We start from the raw sequence: 16,145 nt of genomic DNA, 5'->3' as shown, positions 1-16,145 counted from the left end.
AGCGTACATCACACTGATCAAGTCCTGATTTTACCAACAGGTGTCGACAATGTGTGGCGGTACGAACACATCGTAACACACACCCATGCAGAACATTTCAGGTTTGAGACTTCTCTTATTATTTTTTTATGTGTGTGTGTGTGGGGGGGGGGGGGTGCAATGTTTTTTAAATTTCACTTAAATCAACACTTTTAGGTTGAATATCTCTGGTGGGGGACCAGATAGGAACCTGACATTTTAACAGAAGTCCTCTATAGTAGCATTCTGCTGTAAAAAAAAATTAGTTTGAGGTTCCACTGTTTACAGATCTAGGGCTAGTAGAAATCTGGGGAAAAGCCTACTTTATTAATGCATTTTGAGAAATGAACAGTAATATAAGCATAACAAATAATAAAAATGATTATGTTTATGATTGCTTATGCTTGTCAGTGAGGTCTAAAATGTTACTACTTTAGATACTGGCAACAGTGAAGCATGATCTATCACAGGGTTCCTCAAAAAGTTTTAAGTAACCTAAATGAACTGTATGTTAAGTTTAAAAATCAGAACCCTGATTTAAAGATAGGGAGATAAAAATTTTGTGAACTGAAGCCAAAATGGTGTGCGCTGGCAGGAGCATCTGGAACTCACACTGTCTGTGTCTGTACGCAACATCCCATGATCAATGTTCAAAGAAAATTGACACCTGCTGAACTGACTGCTGTCACCGGACGCTCCCACAACATTTCAGAGAGAGGAAATCTTCTATTAAAACATGTACATGTACATTAATGTTCAAAAGTTTAGGGTCACTTACTCATTCTTTATATTTTATTTTCACATTTTAGAATAATAGTAAAGTCATCACAAATATGGAATAATAGAAATTGAAATATGGGTATTATTAAAAAAAAAAAAATCACAATTATATCAAAACTGTGTTATATTTTAGCATCTTCAAAGTGGCCACACTTTGCCCAGATTTTGCAAAAATGTACACTTGGCATTTTCTCAAACTTCTTGAGGTATCACCCTGGGATGCTTTTTAAACAGTATTGAAGGAGTTCCCATCTATGTTGGGCATTTATTGGCTGCTTTTCTTAATTTTTCATTCCAAGTCATCCATTTCCAAGTCTCAAACCTGAAATGTTTTGCATGCACGCTATAGTTACCTAGGTACCCCCTAAAAAAAATTAAGACTGAGGCTTGAACCCTTCCCATTATAAATTGACCCTAAAACTTTGAGCACTCTTGAACATTACATTAGGACTTAAGTTCTAAGTCTAAGGAACAAGAATGTGCAACATTTTTATATAGGTACATGTATCTTGTAATGTGCTCTTGAGATCAGTTTTTGTTCCAAGTAGCTAGGACCATCCTGAGCTGAGATATTGAGGTTTCCGTAAACAGCTGTATAACCAAAATTTGTCGTGTGCCATGACACAAAGACGGCCATTGTGGTTAAACCAAGTAAAAAAAAAAAAAATGGTGGTTTTGCACTACCAATACATAGAGGTAATCACTCAAAAAAAAAATTAGGAAAATTAAAAATGGTCAAGCGACCTGTATTGGACCACTTGTGATGGACTTACCCTTCTATGTTATTTGTAGATGCATGTTGAACCATAAGGAGATGTTCCATTATACACAAGTCCAGATGTTTATGTAAGTAGTTATAACTTGCATGATATGATTTATATGATAGTTGTAGAATGACCATATAATGTTTGCACAATGTTATCGAGCTAAACTGTTTGCACAACAATGTTATCAAGCTAAACTGTTTGCACAACATTATCAAGCTCATCAAGCAAAATAACGGTGATTTAAAAACCTGTGTGGGTTTTGTGTTATTTAACAGACACGTAAAAAGAGGGACCGATACACAAGAAAAAACATTTGAACGAACACAGTTTTCCAGTAATATCCGAAACCGAAGACAGCTGCCTCATCAAAGGTATGTGTGAACTGAATATAATGCCGTCACTCTCCGTTTCAGTGATGAAGCAGATTTGAATCTCTTTAGTTAGATTACTTCAGCATTCTAACTGTGTATGTTGATAAATAACTAGTCAGTCACCGTGATTTTGACAATCTTGGAAGCTGGTCTGGCCATATAATTATTATTTTTTTATTTAATAAATTGGCCATATTGACTGCGGAATGTTGTTGTGATGATGATGTCACAACCAGCCCAGTTTGCTGCTCGCGCTGAATCCGCACAAGCTTGCGAGTACAACCTTAAAGTGCTTCACGTGCACAATGAGTAAATGTCACATTCACTGTGCACTATATGTACAATGGGTTCAATTCAGCCTTTTGTGAGAAAGTGTGATTAATGCACACATGCCGTCCATGGATGCTGGACTACTGTGTGTACTGTTATATCCTTCTTTCTAATATATTATCAGTTTGTTCATGTGCAAATAAATCACAAAAATTTGATGACAAAACAGAAATCAGAAGAAACTGCTCTTATTTTTAAAGATTATTTTAAAAAAAAGAATCTATATTAAATTGTGTGATATATCGGCATTGTGTCGGTCTATCGGCCACCCTGCTCTCTGGATATCAGCATTGGCCATTAGAAAACTCATATCGGTCGACCAGTTGTCCGAAGTTTTCCTAAATGTTTGCGCTGGTGAGTTGTTACGAACCACTGAAACGAACTCAAAAACTCCTTTGTTTTGGCCAGATTTTGTTCGAAATTGTGTCACACCCATTTGTTCTTCGAGCATGCCAGCATGATTTTGACTGACAACTCTTCCTTAGTCCTTAATTAAAAGCTGACATTAGATAAGTTTCAAAAACAAATCTCGAAATACTATGAAAACTTAAGTCTTACATTTAAAGGATTAAACAATGAACATTCTTTGAAAACTGCATATTGCCTTACAAAAATAATATTTGTCTGTGTACATGGCTGTGCAAGGAGTCAAATCACCGCCAAACTGCTTTAGTGTACAGGTACAAACTCAATAGCTTACATTGATGTTATCAAGAAAATCCATCGAAACTTCCTGAATTTGGTACAGGAAGGGTGATAATCATAATTATGTCCTGTGAAGTGACATCAACACTATCTACATTTGAAGAATTTCTTAATTAGCTGGACAAGAACAGCAATGCTGTTAATATGGAATGCTTTATTTCTACACTGTAAAAATTAAAAGATACTCAAGGCACCATTTAGGGTTCCTCAGATGTCACATTTGTGGAACCCTCTGGAGAACCTCTAAGCACACTTTAAGTTCGCTGAGAAACTTACTCTGCAAGAACTGTAAAGAATCTAAGGACTATCAGTCACCTCATCATAAGAGAAAGGCTTTGAGGCTCTCAAAATATATTTAGAAGTTTCTTGAATACACAAATAGGATATTTGAGACACTTTTAAAGGGTGTCAGGAGGATCTCCAGAAGGTTCCACCAGTGTGGTGTCTGAAGAACCCCAAATTGTGCCTCGAGTATCTTTTAACTTTTACAGTGACATGTGCTTGTTGTTAGAAGAAACTAAAACAATAATCATTCATATGACAACATCTAAAGTTCAACAAATTATTAAATAAATAATCATACAAATTAAAACATAATTAATGTTGAAGAACAACTTAATTAGGCATTTTTCGGAACAGCATACACAAATAAATTTGCTTGCTTTTTATCAAATATCTATACAGCTGAATTACAAAAACTTGGACCACTGAGTAGTCTAATTATACTGCAATCTATCTTATCTTGCTTACAGACAAGAAACAAGAGTCACAGGACCAATGCACCTAAAATCCTCCACCACATTTATTCCCACGTTCGTTTGCACACGTGTTCTGTGACTTAAATTACGGGAGACGCATTTAATATTTCCTGTAGCACTGTCACGAGACAGAAGTTAAAAGCTTACCATATCGCAGAGAAAGGCAAAAGTGTTTTGTAGACCTATTGTTATACAGCTGCTGGATCAGCTTTCGCACGCGCACCGGAGAACCGAGCAATAATAACGTCTAGTTTATAAATATGCGGCCAGCGGTTTTATAAAAGGAACAGTGAATTACCTTTTTTCCAAAAGAAGTTTGTTTATACATCTCCTTCTTCCCGTCTTAAAGCTCCCTTTGTAAAAGTCCTGGTGAAGTGTCCTCTTTGTGCTCATGCGCAAAAGAGCGACATGTATCGTGGTGCCCCTAGCCTGAGCGCACAATATGGTTAAATTCTAGTGGCATACTACCCATACTACTCTTTCTACTTCTGCCACATGTGTCTCAGCCATATGAACTCTGACGTGAAAGCGTGACGTACAAAAGTACACAAAGACAGGTGCTCCACTTACTGCATATCAGATGAAAGTCGCACAATTGTTGTGTTTTAAATGAATGATTATATTATTTTAGATTTAAAGTTAAATATCGTTTATACTGATCCTATAGCTGGAGACTTTTTCTGAAGTCAGGCCAACAATGAATATGAATTTTGCAAGGCTAGTCTGTGACTTATTTTTATTTATTTATTTTTTATTATTTATTTTTTACTTGCACTCAAAAGTGTAACTTGAAAGTACGCCCATCTTAAACAGCAACTCATCAGTCATGCTGGACTGGTGCAAAAAAAGTGCAATGAAATGCTTGAACAAGTAGTCTAACAAATCTATATATAAAAAAAGTAAACAACATTCAGCTCTTTCCACTTAGATGGTGACATTGTAGGCTATGCAGTAGTCCGTTTTAGACAATTATCAACCTCACTTCCTTTCTAAATACCTTTCAAATGTTTAGACTGTCACATAATGAATTACAAATACTAGTCTAGTCAACAGCCTTAAATTGTAATGAGAAGGCAGTTGTGCTGAAATTGGGGGGTTGGCTCATTATCGGTGGGGAATGGTGATTGTTGGTTAATATTTCTTTGACTGGGCAGTCTTAGAAAAAAATAATAATATCTGGACTGACCTCTAGTGGTTCATTTAGGTAGTCCCGAACAAACAACTGAGTAAATTTGGAAGTCCTATCTGAAACAGCTAGATTTCAACTGTTTAAAAAGACGCATCTTTATCATCGGAAGGAAAATGCTGAATATTCATTGAGTGCTTCTGCAATTCCAGCACTGACTGTGTTGAAATAGTATAGATCTTTTTAAAAATACCATATTTGATTTTTGATGGGGGGAAAACGATACTGTGAAGGGTAGACCTACCGTCCCTTCAGTGGGTTGTGCTATTGTTTAAATTGTTGTTCCGCTAATGAAACATATATATATATATATATATATATATATATATATATATATATATATATATATATATATATATATATATATTTTTTTTTTTTTTATTTTTTTTTTTTGACAACACATTTTTATTATATATATATATATATATATATATATATATATATATATATATATATATATATATATATATATATATATATAATAAAAATGTGTTGTCAAAATAAATAAATAAATAAAACCCTACAGAAAACACTAATGAAAATGTGATCTAGGAGTACAGCTTGGTAGCCTACTATGCACGCCATATTCACAGTGCCGCCATATTTGATTTTTGACGGATGAAAACAAGGCTTTAAGTGGTTGTATTGTTGTTTAAACTATTATTTAAAGGACAAAACATGGAAAACAACATCTTTCCAATTTCAGTAGACAGCAAACTCCAGAAAGCACAAGTTGTGAGAATTTGATGTGATCTAAGAGCTGTTTAGAGCTCTATACAGCGCATGCCATTGTTTCTACCTCACAGCCTCATTTTCATTCTCGTCAAAAGATTTATATGGTGCTATAGTCTGAATAAGGTCTCTAGAGTTTTGTAATGATGCTTGATGCAGACTACTGCTTAAATTATTGTCTGTATCAGTTGCCTAAAACTGGGCCATCAGGTCAAATGGTCCAGATTATGTTGGCATAGTTTATTTAAGATTCAATATCCAATCACTGCAAACTATTTAAAACAGTTGCCATGTTTCAACTGTTTTCGTTAATATAATATAATATAATATAATAATATTGAAAGAATCCAATTCAAGTTTAGATGTGTTATATTAGTATTGTATGAATGTGGTATTTTGTGTATTATTTGCCTTGTTTATAATGTTTATTTTTTATATAGTACTACTGTCCAATGTCTCGTATTTATTGTTATATTGAATGCACTTTGTGTACTTACTGTGTGTCTGTATAGCTGCTAATGCGCTTCAATTTATCACGTGGGATCAACAAAGTATCTCTCTCTCTCTCTCTCTCTCTCTCTCTCTCTCTCTCTCTCTATCTATCTATCTATCTCAGATACACACACACCTAACAAACACTCACAAACACTGTAATGTATACATAAAATTGCTTTTTTTTACAGTTGTTTTACAGACCGCTAATCAGCCATGTCGATGCTATAGTAAGTCTTTGCGAAACAATACAGTATTCTGTCTCATAAGTGTCCACACACATACACACACACACATTTGGAGCTTCAATGAGCTTCACACAGAATGGTAATAATAAGATGAGTGAGTTTTAGTACTGGAAGTTGCCTTTTGAAGTTAGATTCTTATTAATGTTATATATTGTAATTATTTTAAATATGTCAATTTGTCTCAACTAAACCTCCCCAAATACACACATTTTAACACATTTATTTGTAATGCCATTCTTGTATTGCAATGTTATAAATTAAAACAGCAAATTTCTTTGTTCACAATGATGATTTTGCTATACCGATTCACTAGCCCATTTTAGCTGAACACAGCAATGATGATACAGAGGGGGAATTTTGACATTTGAATAGCTCTTGGGTTCAAACAGTTGTTTTTTGTTACATATTTTCAACTTAAAGACATCAGTTAACAAACAAAGGGCAGTCTTGAAATGTGCAGACTTTTTAATGGTGTTCTAAATGATTTATCAAAAAGTGGCCCACTTTAGCTGACATCACCTTATGTCACAGTAACTTGTACATAGTCTTTCATAAAATTCATACTCGGGCATGTGTAAATGTTTACTTTCATTGGGGTACCCTGCGTATTTGTTTGTTTACATCTTTTAGATAGTACATATGGGGGCCTCTCGAGCCACAATGGGTGCCCCTATAACTGTCTATTTGAGCCATAACAGCTGCCTGAGTGTTAAGCTTTTAGTTTATATATATATATATATAAAATAAAAAAGGCCTTGCTTTGCGGGGCCCTCGGTTGGCTCGGGGGTCCTAAGCGTCCGCTTATACCGCTTACAGCTAGAGAACAAAAAGACTAACTGAATTAAATGTTACAAAGAATAGCACAGCATTTTACATAAGTAAAAAAAAAAAAAAATATCTACATAGTGATACTGTCTTTAAAATAAATATAATAATAATAATAATAATAATAATAATAATAATAATAATAATAATAAACATTTCGCTCAATATGAAAAGCATTAATCAATCATTTGTGAATAATAAACAGAATTGTCTTCATTCACACTAAACTGCGTCCCTGATATAATATAATCTCAGCCCTAACTGAGTCAAACTCATGTTCATGACGACACAGCAGAGATATGGCTGAGGTCAGGCATGAGGGGACCTTTTATGCACACCCCCGTGTCCACAATGAAACATTGTTGAAACTTCCATGCACGCAGTCAGTCACACCTCTGTTTGCCTCTGGCTGTGCCGTTTTCATTGGTTCAGTTCTCCATACTCCCCTTTCCCGCTCTATTTCCGCGTTCATAGTTTGGTTTCCGCGATATAAACTGCATGAATTAAACTTAATATACAACAGCAAGATTTTTACAACAAGACATTTTTTTACAACTGCAGTCATGTCAGACCGGGGTTCTTTCGATACTAATGTAGTGACTTTGACGAGGTTTCTGCTTGAAGAGGGCAGAAAAGCCAAAAGCACGGGCGAACTGACAACTCTTCTGAATGCGATGTGCACGGCTATAAAAGCAATCTCGAGCGCTGTCAGGAAAGCAGGTATCGCACACCTGTAAGTACTCCTATGCAAACCTAAGACAAAACATAATTGATCAACACTCCAAAAGGTTTGGGTTGGTAAACTAATGTTTCTGCGGTTTAATACAAAAACAAACATTAATAACTAAAATAAAGCTTACAGAGTCAACGCATTTCGATTAAAGATATGTTTTGCTTCGAGAATTGCTCATTCAAGCTAGATCTTTCTCGTAAGATCTACGAGTGCATTTGCCTCAGTTTTTAAACAAAATGTTGACGCTGGTATTGAAACGTCTGCAAGGCAATATCTGAAAAACTAAAAGTCTGTTTATAATTACTGGTAGTCAAATATATATCTATTATGTGGGCTCTTTTAGTTTAATCAATTTAATTGCCATTTTAATTAACTATCAGTTACATTTTGATCTTCCTTGGCAGGTATGGCATTGCTGGAAGTACTAATGTGACAGGTGACCAGGTTAAGAAGCTGGACATTCTTTCCAATGACCTTGTCATAAACATGCTTAAATCCTCCTTCACTTCATGTGTTATGGTCACAGAGGAGCATGACAGTGCAATCATTGTGGAGCCAGATAGAAGAGTAAGTACTATTACTTGTATGTAAAAGGCTATTTCCTGAAGAAGGAGGAAGTGTTTGGTTGGGTTCAGTAGACAAGTGTCTTTTCTAACACAGTTTAGCTGAGGTTCCAGCATTTGGGAACAAAGATGTAGATGTTTCTGATTGCTGAAGTGCTTTTTGTGTCTGTGCAGAAAGTGGAAATCTTGTGTGCAGCAACTAGGAAGGGATGTATGGTTAGATTGCAACTCTTACATAGGACATGTCAAGCATTTAGTTACATTGTTGGTGAGAAACATTATCTTAAATCAGATTCTGGCAGCCAGGGCTGTAGCAAGGAATTCTGGACTATTTATTCGTCTGGGCCTTTTTGATATTAAAAAATACAGTTTAAAATTTGTTGTGGGCCACCTAAAATCATTACCACCTTTCACCCCATTAGCTATGGGCCTGCTGGCAGATAATAGGAAGGAAGCTGAAAGACCTGTGCAAAGTATCATGAAATAAAGATCAAACATGAGCCAGGGATAAATGTTTTTATGCACGCTAAAGCTTGACCAGAGAGACCCGAGTTAAAGTAGTGTGGTTTAGAGATAAGAAAAGATTGAATAAGGAGCTGCCTGGGGTGCGTGTCCCAAAAGCATTGTTAGCCAACTACGGTCTCAAGTTCCATCGTTACCAACATAGTTAAACATTTTTGTGTTTCCCGAAACCTTAATTCCAGTGAACATTCGCAAACTGCTTATTCCAGGTTTTTGCAGAAAATAGCGTTCTGAAACATGTTGATGTGAATGCAGCCATTTAAGGGATTAAAGGCTGTTATGAGAAACGCTTTAACATACATGACTTCTGTCAGAGAACATGGCTTATGTGTCCATGTTAACACATAAGAGAAGTTCTTATATGTTTTTGAAGAGTGCGTATGTGCTCAAATGTGCCGGGGGAACCCCAAACTCTGATGTAAAGGGAATTCCCACTACTGTAGTGTAGTCATCTGTAGCATTACATCCGAACATTAAACAGCTTTTTGAAGTACATGTAAATGAGCCATTATAATTTGATATCTTCAGAAGTTATTACTCCACTACCTGTGTAACGTCATTAACAACAGTGCTATATTGTTGAATCAAACGCGGTTCGAACGATGGATGTGCTGTTTCAGGAAGCAGTCGTCACTTGCTAGTTAATTTCTCCAATAATGCATAATAGTATATTGGTTAAGCCCTGAGTTACGTGGTTGTACGTGAAACGCACCCCTGGCCGATATATTGGCCTGGCTGATATATCAGTTTATCACTACTTGATTGGAATTATTGCTGGTTTTATGGTTTGCTCCAAATGTTTTTACTGTTCTTTCTTTGAAGTATACTTAATTAACCAAAGTTTCTTGTATGTGTGCAAGGGTAAATACGTGGTTTGCTTTGACCCTCTTGATGGTTCATCCAACATTGATTGCCTTGCTTCGATTGGAACCATCTTTGCCATCTACAGAAAGGTACAACTGAATATACTGAATAACCATCCACTGCTTTGGATTCTACACTATAAATTGAAAATACTCTAATAAATGCCCTGTCCACAGTGCACAGACAGTGAGCCGTCTGAGAAGGATGCCATGCAACCTGGTAGAAACATAGTGGCTGCTGGATACGCACTGTATGGCAGTGCCACCATGATTGTTCTCTCCACTGGACAAGGAGTTAACTGCTTCATGTTAGATCCAGTGAGTAAATGTCCTCGGCGTGACTTACACAATAATAACAAAATAACAAAAACGTGTGATACGGTCATTTGGCAATGAATGAGTGTGGAGGTGTCATTACAGTTTATTCAGCTTTCTCAATTCAAGCTAGATATACTTCATTATGTAGTTAATCATTTGAAGTTTTAGTGCATGATTTGTGTAGGTTGGAGATATAGTTTTGATATAGTGCGAAACTTCCATTGTATGTATATTACTGTGTTTCCAGTCAAAATGATTTTCAGTGTTAATCAACATTATGCCAAAAATGCTGTTCATAGACATTTAGTTGTAATTAACCAAGCATATACAGTTGAATTCAGATGTTTACATACACTTACTGTAGGTTGAAGTCATTAAAACTCATTTTTTAACCACTCCACAGATTTAATATTAGCAAACTATAGTTTTGGCAAGTCGTTTAGGATATCTACTTTGTGCATGACACGAGTAATTTTTCCAACAATTGTTTACAGACAGATTGTTTCACTTTTAATTGACTATATCACAATTCCAGTGGGTCAGAAGTTTACATACAAGTTAACTGTGCCTTTATGCAGCTTGGAAAATTCCAGAAAATTATGTCAAACCATTAGACAATTAGCTTCTGATAGGAGGTGTGCTGAATTGGAGGTGTATATGTGGATGTATTTTAAGGCCAACCTTCAAACTCAGTGCCTCTTTGCTTGACATCATGGGAAGATCGAAAGAAATCAGCCAAGACCTCAGAAAACAAATTGTGGACCTCCACAAGTCTGGTTCATCCTTGGGAACAATTTCCAAATGCCTGAAGGGACCACGTTCATCTGTACCAACAATAGTATGCAAGTATATACACCATGGGACCACGCAGCCATCAAACCGTTCAGGAAAGAGACGCATTCTGTCTCCTAGAGATGAACATAGTTTGGTGTGAAAAGTGCAAATCAATCCCAGAACAACAGCAAAGGTCCTTGTGAAGATGCTGGAGGAAACCGGAAGACAAATATCTATATCCACAGTAAAAAGAGTCCTATATCGACATAATCTGAAAGGAAGAAGCCACTGCACCAAAACCGCCATAAAAAAGCCAGACTACAGTTCGCAAGTGCACATGGGGACAAAGATCTTTTTGGAGAAATGTCCTCTGGTCTGATCAAACAAAAATTTAACTGTTTGGCCATAATATCCACCGTTATGTTTGGAGGAAAAAGGGTGAGGCTTGCAAGCTGAAGAACACCATCCCAACCGTGAAACATGGAGGTGGCAGCATCATGTTGTGGGAGTGCTTTGCAACAGGAGGGACTGGTGCACTTCACAAAATAGATGGCATCATGAGGAAGGAAAAACGTGTGGATATTTTGAAGCAACATCTCAAGACATCAGCCAGGAAGTGAAAGCTCAGTCGCAAATGGGTCTTCAAAATGGATAATGACCCCAAGCATACCTCCAAAGTTGTGGCAAAATGGCTTAAGGACAACAAAGTCAAAGTATTGGAGTGGCCATCACAAAGCCCTGACCTCAAGCCAATAGAAAATTTGTGGGCAGAACTGAAAAAGTGTGTGCGAGCAAGGAGGCCAACAAACCTGACTCAGTTACACCAGTTCTGTCTGGAGGAATGGGCCAAAATTCCGCAACTTATTGTGAGAAGCTTGTGGAAGGCTACCCAAAAAGTTTTACCCAAGTTAAACAATTTAAAGACAATGCTACCAAATACTAACAAATTGTATGTAAACTTCTGACCCACTGGGAATGTGATGAAAGAAATAAAAGCTGAAATAAATAATTCTCTACTATTATTCTGACATTTCACATTCTTAAAATAAAGGTGTGATCCTAACTGACTTAAGACAGGGAATGTTATCTATGATTAAATGTCAGGAATTGTGAAAAACTGAGTTTAAATGTATATGGCTGAGGTGTATGTAAACTTCTGACTTCAACTGTATCTTTAAGGAATGAATATTATCATTCGCCACCTACTACTTTAAATGTCAGGCCATCGGGGAGTTCATTCTAGTGGACCGAGATGTGAAGATAAAGAAAAAAGGAAAGATCTACAGTCTGAATGAAGGATATGCCCTTTATTTTGAACCTGCAGTCACAGAGTACCTACAGAAGAAAAAGTTCCCGGAGGTTCAGTATTTAGTATTCCTTTTCCTTTCAAATTAAACCATAATATAAGCTTTAGTTACAATCTGACACATTTCAAATTCAACCATTTCAATAAGATTTACAAAAACAAAGTGTATATATTATCTATATTATATATTAAACTACAGATATACTGTATATGGTAACTATTACAAATGTGTTTAGGATGGCAGTGCGCCCTATGGAGCCCGTTATGTAGGCTCTATGGTTGCAGATGTGCATCGAACTCTTGTTTATGGAGGAATCTTCCTTTACCCAGCAAATGTGAAGAGCCCCAAAGGAAAGGTTTGTAAACGTTATATTCATATAATGACAATGTTTGCATGGACTGCAATAGATGGACTGTTGAAACATGTAAACATCATTTCCTAATAACTACAACCTGAATTAATCATATTTTATATAAGCAATATCTTATTACGCTGCTTGGAGTATAATTGTAATATTGTTGACATGTTTACACATTGTTCAGATTTTACAAGCAACTTACAGTATATACAGAGCTAAATAGAATACATTTGTGTTATTTTGAAAAGGGGTAATATCTGGATCTTTGCAGTCCATGAAAACAGGCCATGACCGAATTAATGTGATTTATTTTTATGACAATTTTTTGTTTGTTGCTAAAACCTTTTGATGAGGGTTTTATACTTTTGAAAGAAATTAGGAGTGAATAAAAGAAAAAAAACACTACCTTTGTTCCAGTTCTTTTGTTAGGTATCACATCACCTGGGAGGTGTCATGCATTCTTTACTTTCCCTTATCTGTAAGAATTAAACTGAAAAAGGATCCGTTGAATTACAGATACTTTTTTTTTTTGTAAATGTATTTCTGATACCTTAATGAGAAAACTTTTAATGCTTTGTTCACCTATGTGCATGCATTGCTATATAGTGATGTACTGAGCAGCACACAGCACTGTCACATCCATAAAAAGGCAATGTCTGCCTGTAGAGTTATGGCACTCGTTTGTACAGACAGCCTTTACTACATTTGCATGAGGAGGAGAATTCCTGTTTGTGTCTTTAAGATAAATAACAAGTCAGAGACTTGAGCTTGGTGTAAATCACGGTTTCTGTTCCACCCTCTTTAGCTCCGACTGCTCTATGAGTGCAACCCCATGGCCTTCATCATGGAGCAGGCTGGAGGAATGGCCACCACAGGGACCATGAACATCCTGGACATCCAGCCAGAGAGCATCCATCAGCGTGTACCTGTGGTGATGGGTTCCCCTGATGATGTCCAGGAGTACATCTCCATCTTTCAGAAACATCATAAATGAAGACCAACATTCAGAATGTACACTCAGACCCTTTATAATAAAAATAAAGAAGAGATAAAATACTTGACACTCCAGAATAATATACAAAAATATATTCTTACTTTCAAAATACTGTACCTCTGTCATGGAGATCAAATGACTACCCCAAAACCAAATGTTTGTATACACTCAATGCCTTAATGAAGAACAGTTCTGAGGGCATGGAAAAAGCATATTATGATTTTTTACTCTAAAACTGGTCTTAATCTTTGTTGAAATTGCAGTCTTGAAATGGGATTTAACATGGCATAGATTTGAGAAGGTTGTATTTTAGAAAAACAGTATTTCCTGCATCAGTTCAGATAATGCCTGTGAATGTGGCAGTTTAAACTGTTGCTGATCAAAAAGACAGACACGTGTTATTGACAGTGATGGACATTATTTGAATTTAAGCTCATCTTTCTTTCCATCTGTCCATACTAAATAATGACTAATGCTTTTTTGCACCCTTTTGAATAAAGTTTTTGACCAAACGAGACTATGTGAACCATGCTTGTGTATGGTGAGGAGAGTTTGCATAATCTGAAGTATGTAGATGTTTTGGATTAGGAATTGTAATGGTTAAACAAATGTAAACTGATAAATTATTGGTTTGTGTATACACTGTCATTTTTGTAATATAAGGTTGACACAAGACATTACATACATTTCAGTAAGCCCTTTTAAAACGCATTAGTAATGAAACATGCTGTTTTGCTTTACTTTATTTAAACATGGATTTTAATACAGAACATGCTGTACAACAAGTCAAAGCAACCATATGAAGAGCAGTTGACATTTTCTGTAAAGGTCAAGATGGTCATAGAGCCCAGCTGATATTTGAGACACATTTTGGTGTGTTGTTCTTGATCAAAATGTACACTCACTTAGCACTTTATTAGGAACACCTGTACACCTACATATTCATGTGATTATCTAATCAGCCAGTCATGTGGCAGCAGTGCAATGCATAAAATCATGCAGAAACAGGTCAGGAACTTGAGTTAATTTTCCCATCAACCAACAGAACTTGGAAAAAATTTGATCTCAATAATTTCGACCATGGCATGATTGTTGGTGCCAGACGGGCTGGTTTGAGTATTTCTGTAATTGCTGAGCTCTTGGGATTTTCACGCACAACAGAGTTTACTCAGAATGGTGCCAAAAATCCAGTGAGCAGCAGTTATGCAGACAGAAATGCCTTGTTGTTGAGAGAGGTCAATGGAGAATAGCCAGACTGGTTCGAACTGACAGAAAGGCTACAGTAACTTATATAATCACTCTGTATAACTGTAGTGAGCAGAATAGCATCGCAGAGTGAACAACATTTCAAGCCTTGAGGCGGATGGGCTACAACAGCAGAAGACCACGTCTGATAATTTATTAGGACCATAGTGTTCTTAATAAAGTGCTCATTGAGTGTATCAGCATGTACAATTATTACATGCATTGACTATAATGCATGTAATAATTTTATTTTTTACTGTAGTAAAAAAGTGGTTTTAATTTACCCAAAAAATTTAAATTCTCTCATCATTTACTCACGATGTACATGACTTTCTGCTGAACACAAATGAACATTTTTAGAAGAATATTTCACCTCTGTGGATCCTTTCAATGAAAGTGCATGGTGGCCAGAAATCTGAAGGTCCAAAAAGCACATAAAAGCAGCATAAAAGTAATCCATATCTTCAGAAGTGAAATGAGTTTTTTCCTTTTTTTTGTTTTCTTTTTGTTACTATAAATCCCCACTTTCACTTTCAGATGGGAAAGTGAAACTAAACAGGCACCACATGTGACTTTCAGATGTGAAAGTGAAAGTGGATATTTATTGTAAAAAAAGGACTTAAATATTGATCTGTTTCTCACCCACACTCTCATTTCTAAAGATCTCTAGATCTTATGGATTACTTATATGCTGCTTTTTGGACCTTTAGATTTCTGGACACCATTCACTTGCATTATATGGACCTACAGAGCTGAGATGTTCCTTTAAAAATTATTATTTGTGTTCTACAGAAGAAAGAAAGTCATACGCATCTGGAATGGCAGATGGCTGAGGGTGAGTAAATAATAAGAGAATTTTCATTTTTGGGTGAACTATTCCTTTAAGTAAGATGATGTGTTATTACAAATTGGAAGTGAGAAAATAAAATAAGTGGCTTTGGAAATAATTATTTATAGCATTTATGCAAAATAAGATGTTTTCAGTTTTGGATTTGGCCATGGTAAAGGATGACATTTGTTGGAGGCTACGGCTCACTTAAGGAAGTGAGAATGCAGCCAATAGGTAATACAGTAGATTATGTGCTTGTTTGGAAATATGTCTGCCAACCTGCCAAAATCTTTTGAAATACGTGAATGACATCTATACCCGTACTTAAATATATTTGAGCTAGAGTGCCTCTGGAGGATTAAAATGTAAATTAAGGTCTAAGAAAACATGTTAATTGCACTTTCCAAAAACTGTAAATCAAATATAT

General features: G+C 36.0%; 2 protein-coding genes across 2 annotated transcripts in view; one reads left to right on the top strand and one right to left on the bottom strand.

Moving 5' to 3' along the window:
• LOC127424444 (KN motif and ankyrin repeat domain-containing protein 1-like) overlaps positions 1–4,148 on the bottom strand; it is a 103,416-nt gene extending 99,268 nt beyond the window's left edge. Inside the window, exon 1 of the mRNA XM_051669689.1 lies at positions 4,028–4,148. The gene's annotated coding sequence lies outside the window, so the exon portion shown is untranslated. The remainder of the gene's footprint in view (positions 1–4,027) is intronic.
• A 3,502-nt stretch (positions 4,149–7,650) lies between these two features.
• LOC127424680 (fructose-1,6-bisphosphatase 1-like) lies at positions 7,651–14,159 on the top strand. Its single transcript, XM_051670070.1, has 7 exons — positions 7,651–7,945; positions 8,350–8,512; positions 9,891–9,983; positions 10,071–10,211; positions 12,207–12,344; positions 12,528–12,647; positions 13,456–14,159. Exons 1-7 carry the CDS (start codon positions 7,776–7,778, stop codon positions 13,642–13,644), a joined length of 1,014 nt encoding a protein of 337 aa, XP_051526030.1. The 5' UTR covers positions 7,651–7,775; the 3' UTR covers positions 13,645–14,159.
• The last annotated feature ends 1,986 nt before the right edge of the window (positions 14,160–16,145 follow it).

The sequence above is a fragment of the Myxocyprinus asiaticus genome, chromosome 3 (assembly GCF_019703515.2).
Source record: "Myxocyprinus asiaticus isolate MX2 ecotype Aquarium Trade chromosome 3, UBuf_Myxa_2, whole genome shotgun sequence".
In the NCBI taxonomy this organism is placed as follows: Eukaryota; Metazoa; Chordata; class Actinopteri; order Cypriniformes; family Catostomidae; genus Myxocyprinus; species Myxocyprinus asiaticus.
Note: the sequence above shows the minus strand (reverse complement) of the source record. Positions and strands in the feature narration are given on the sequence as shown.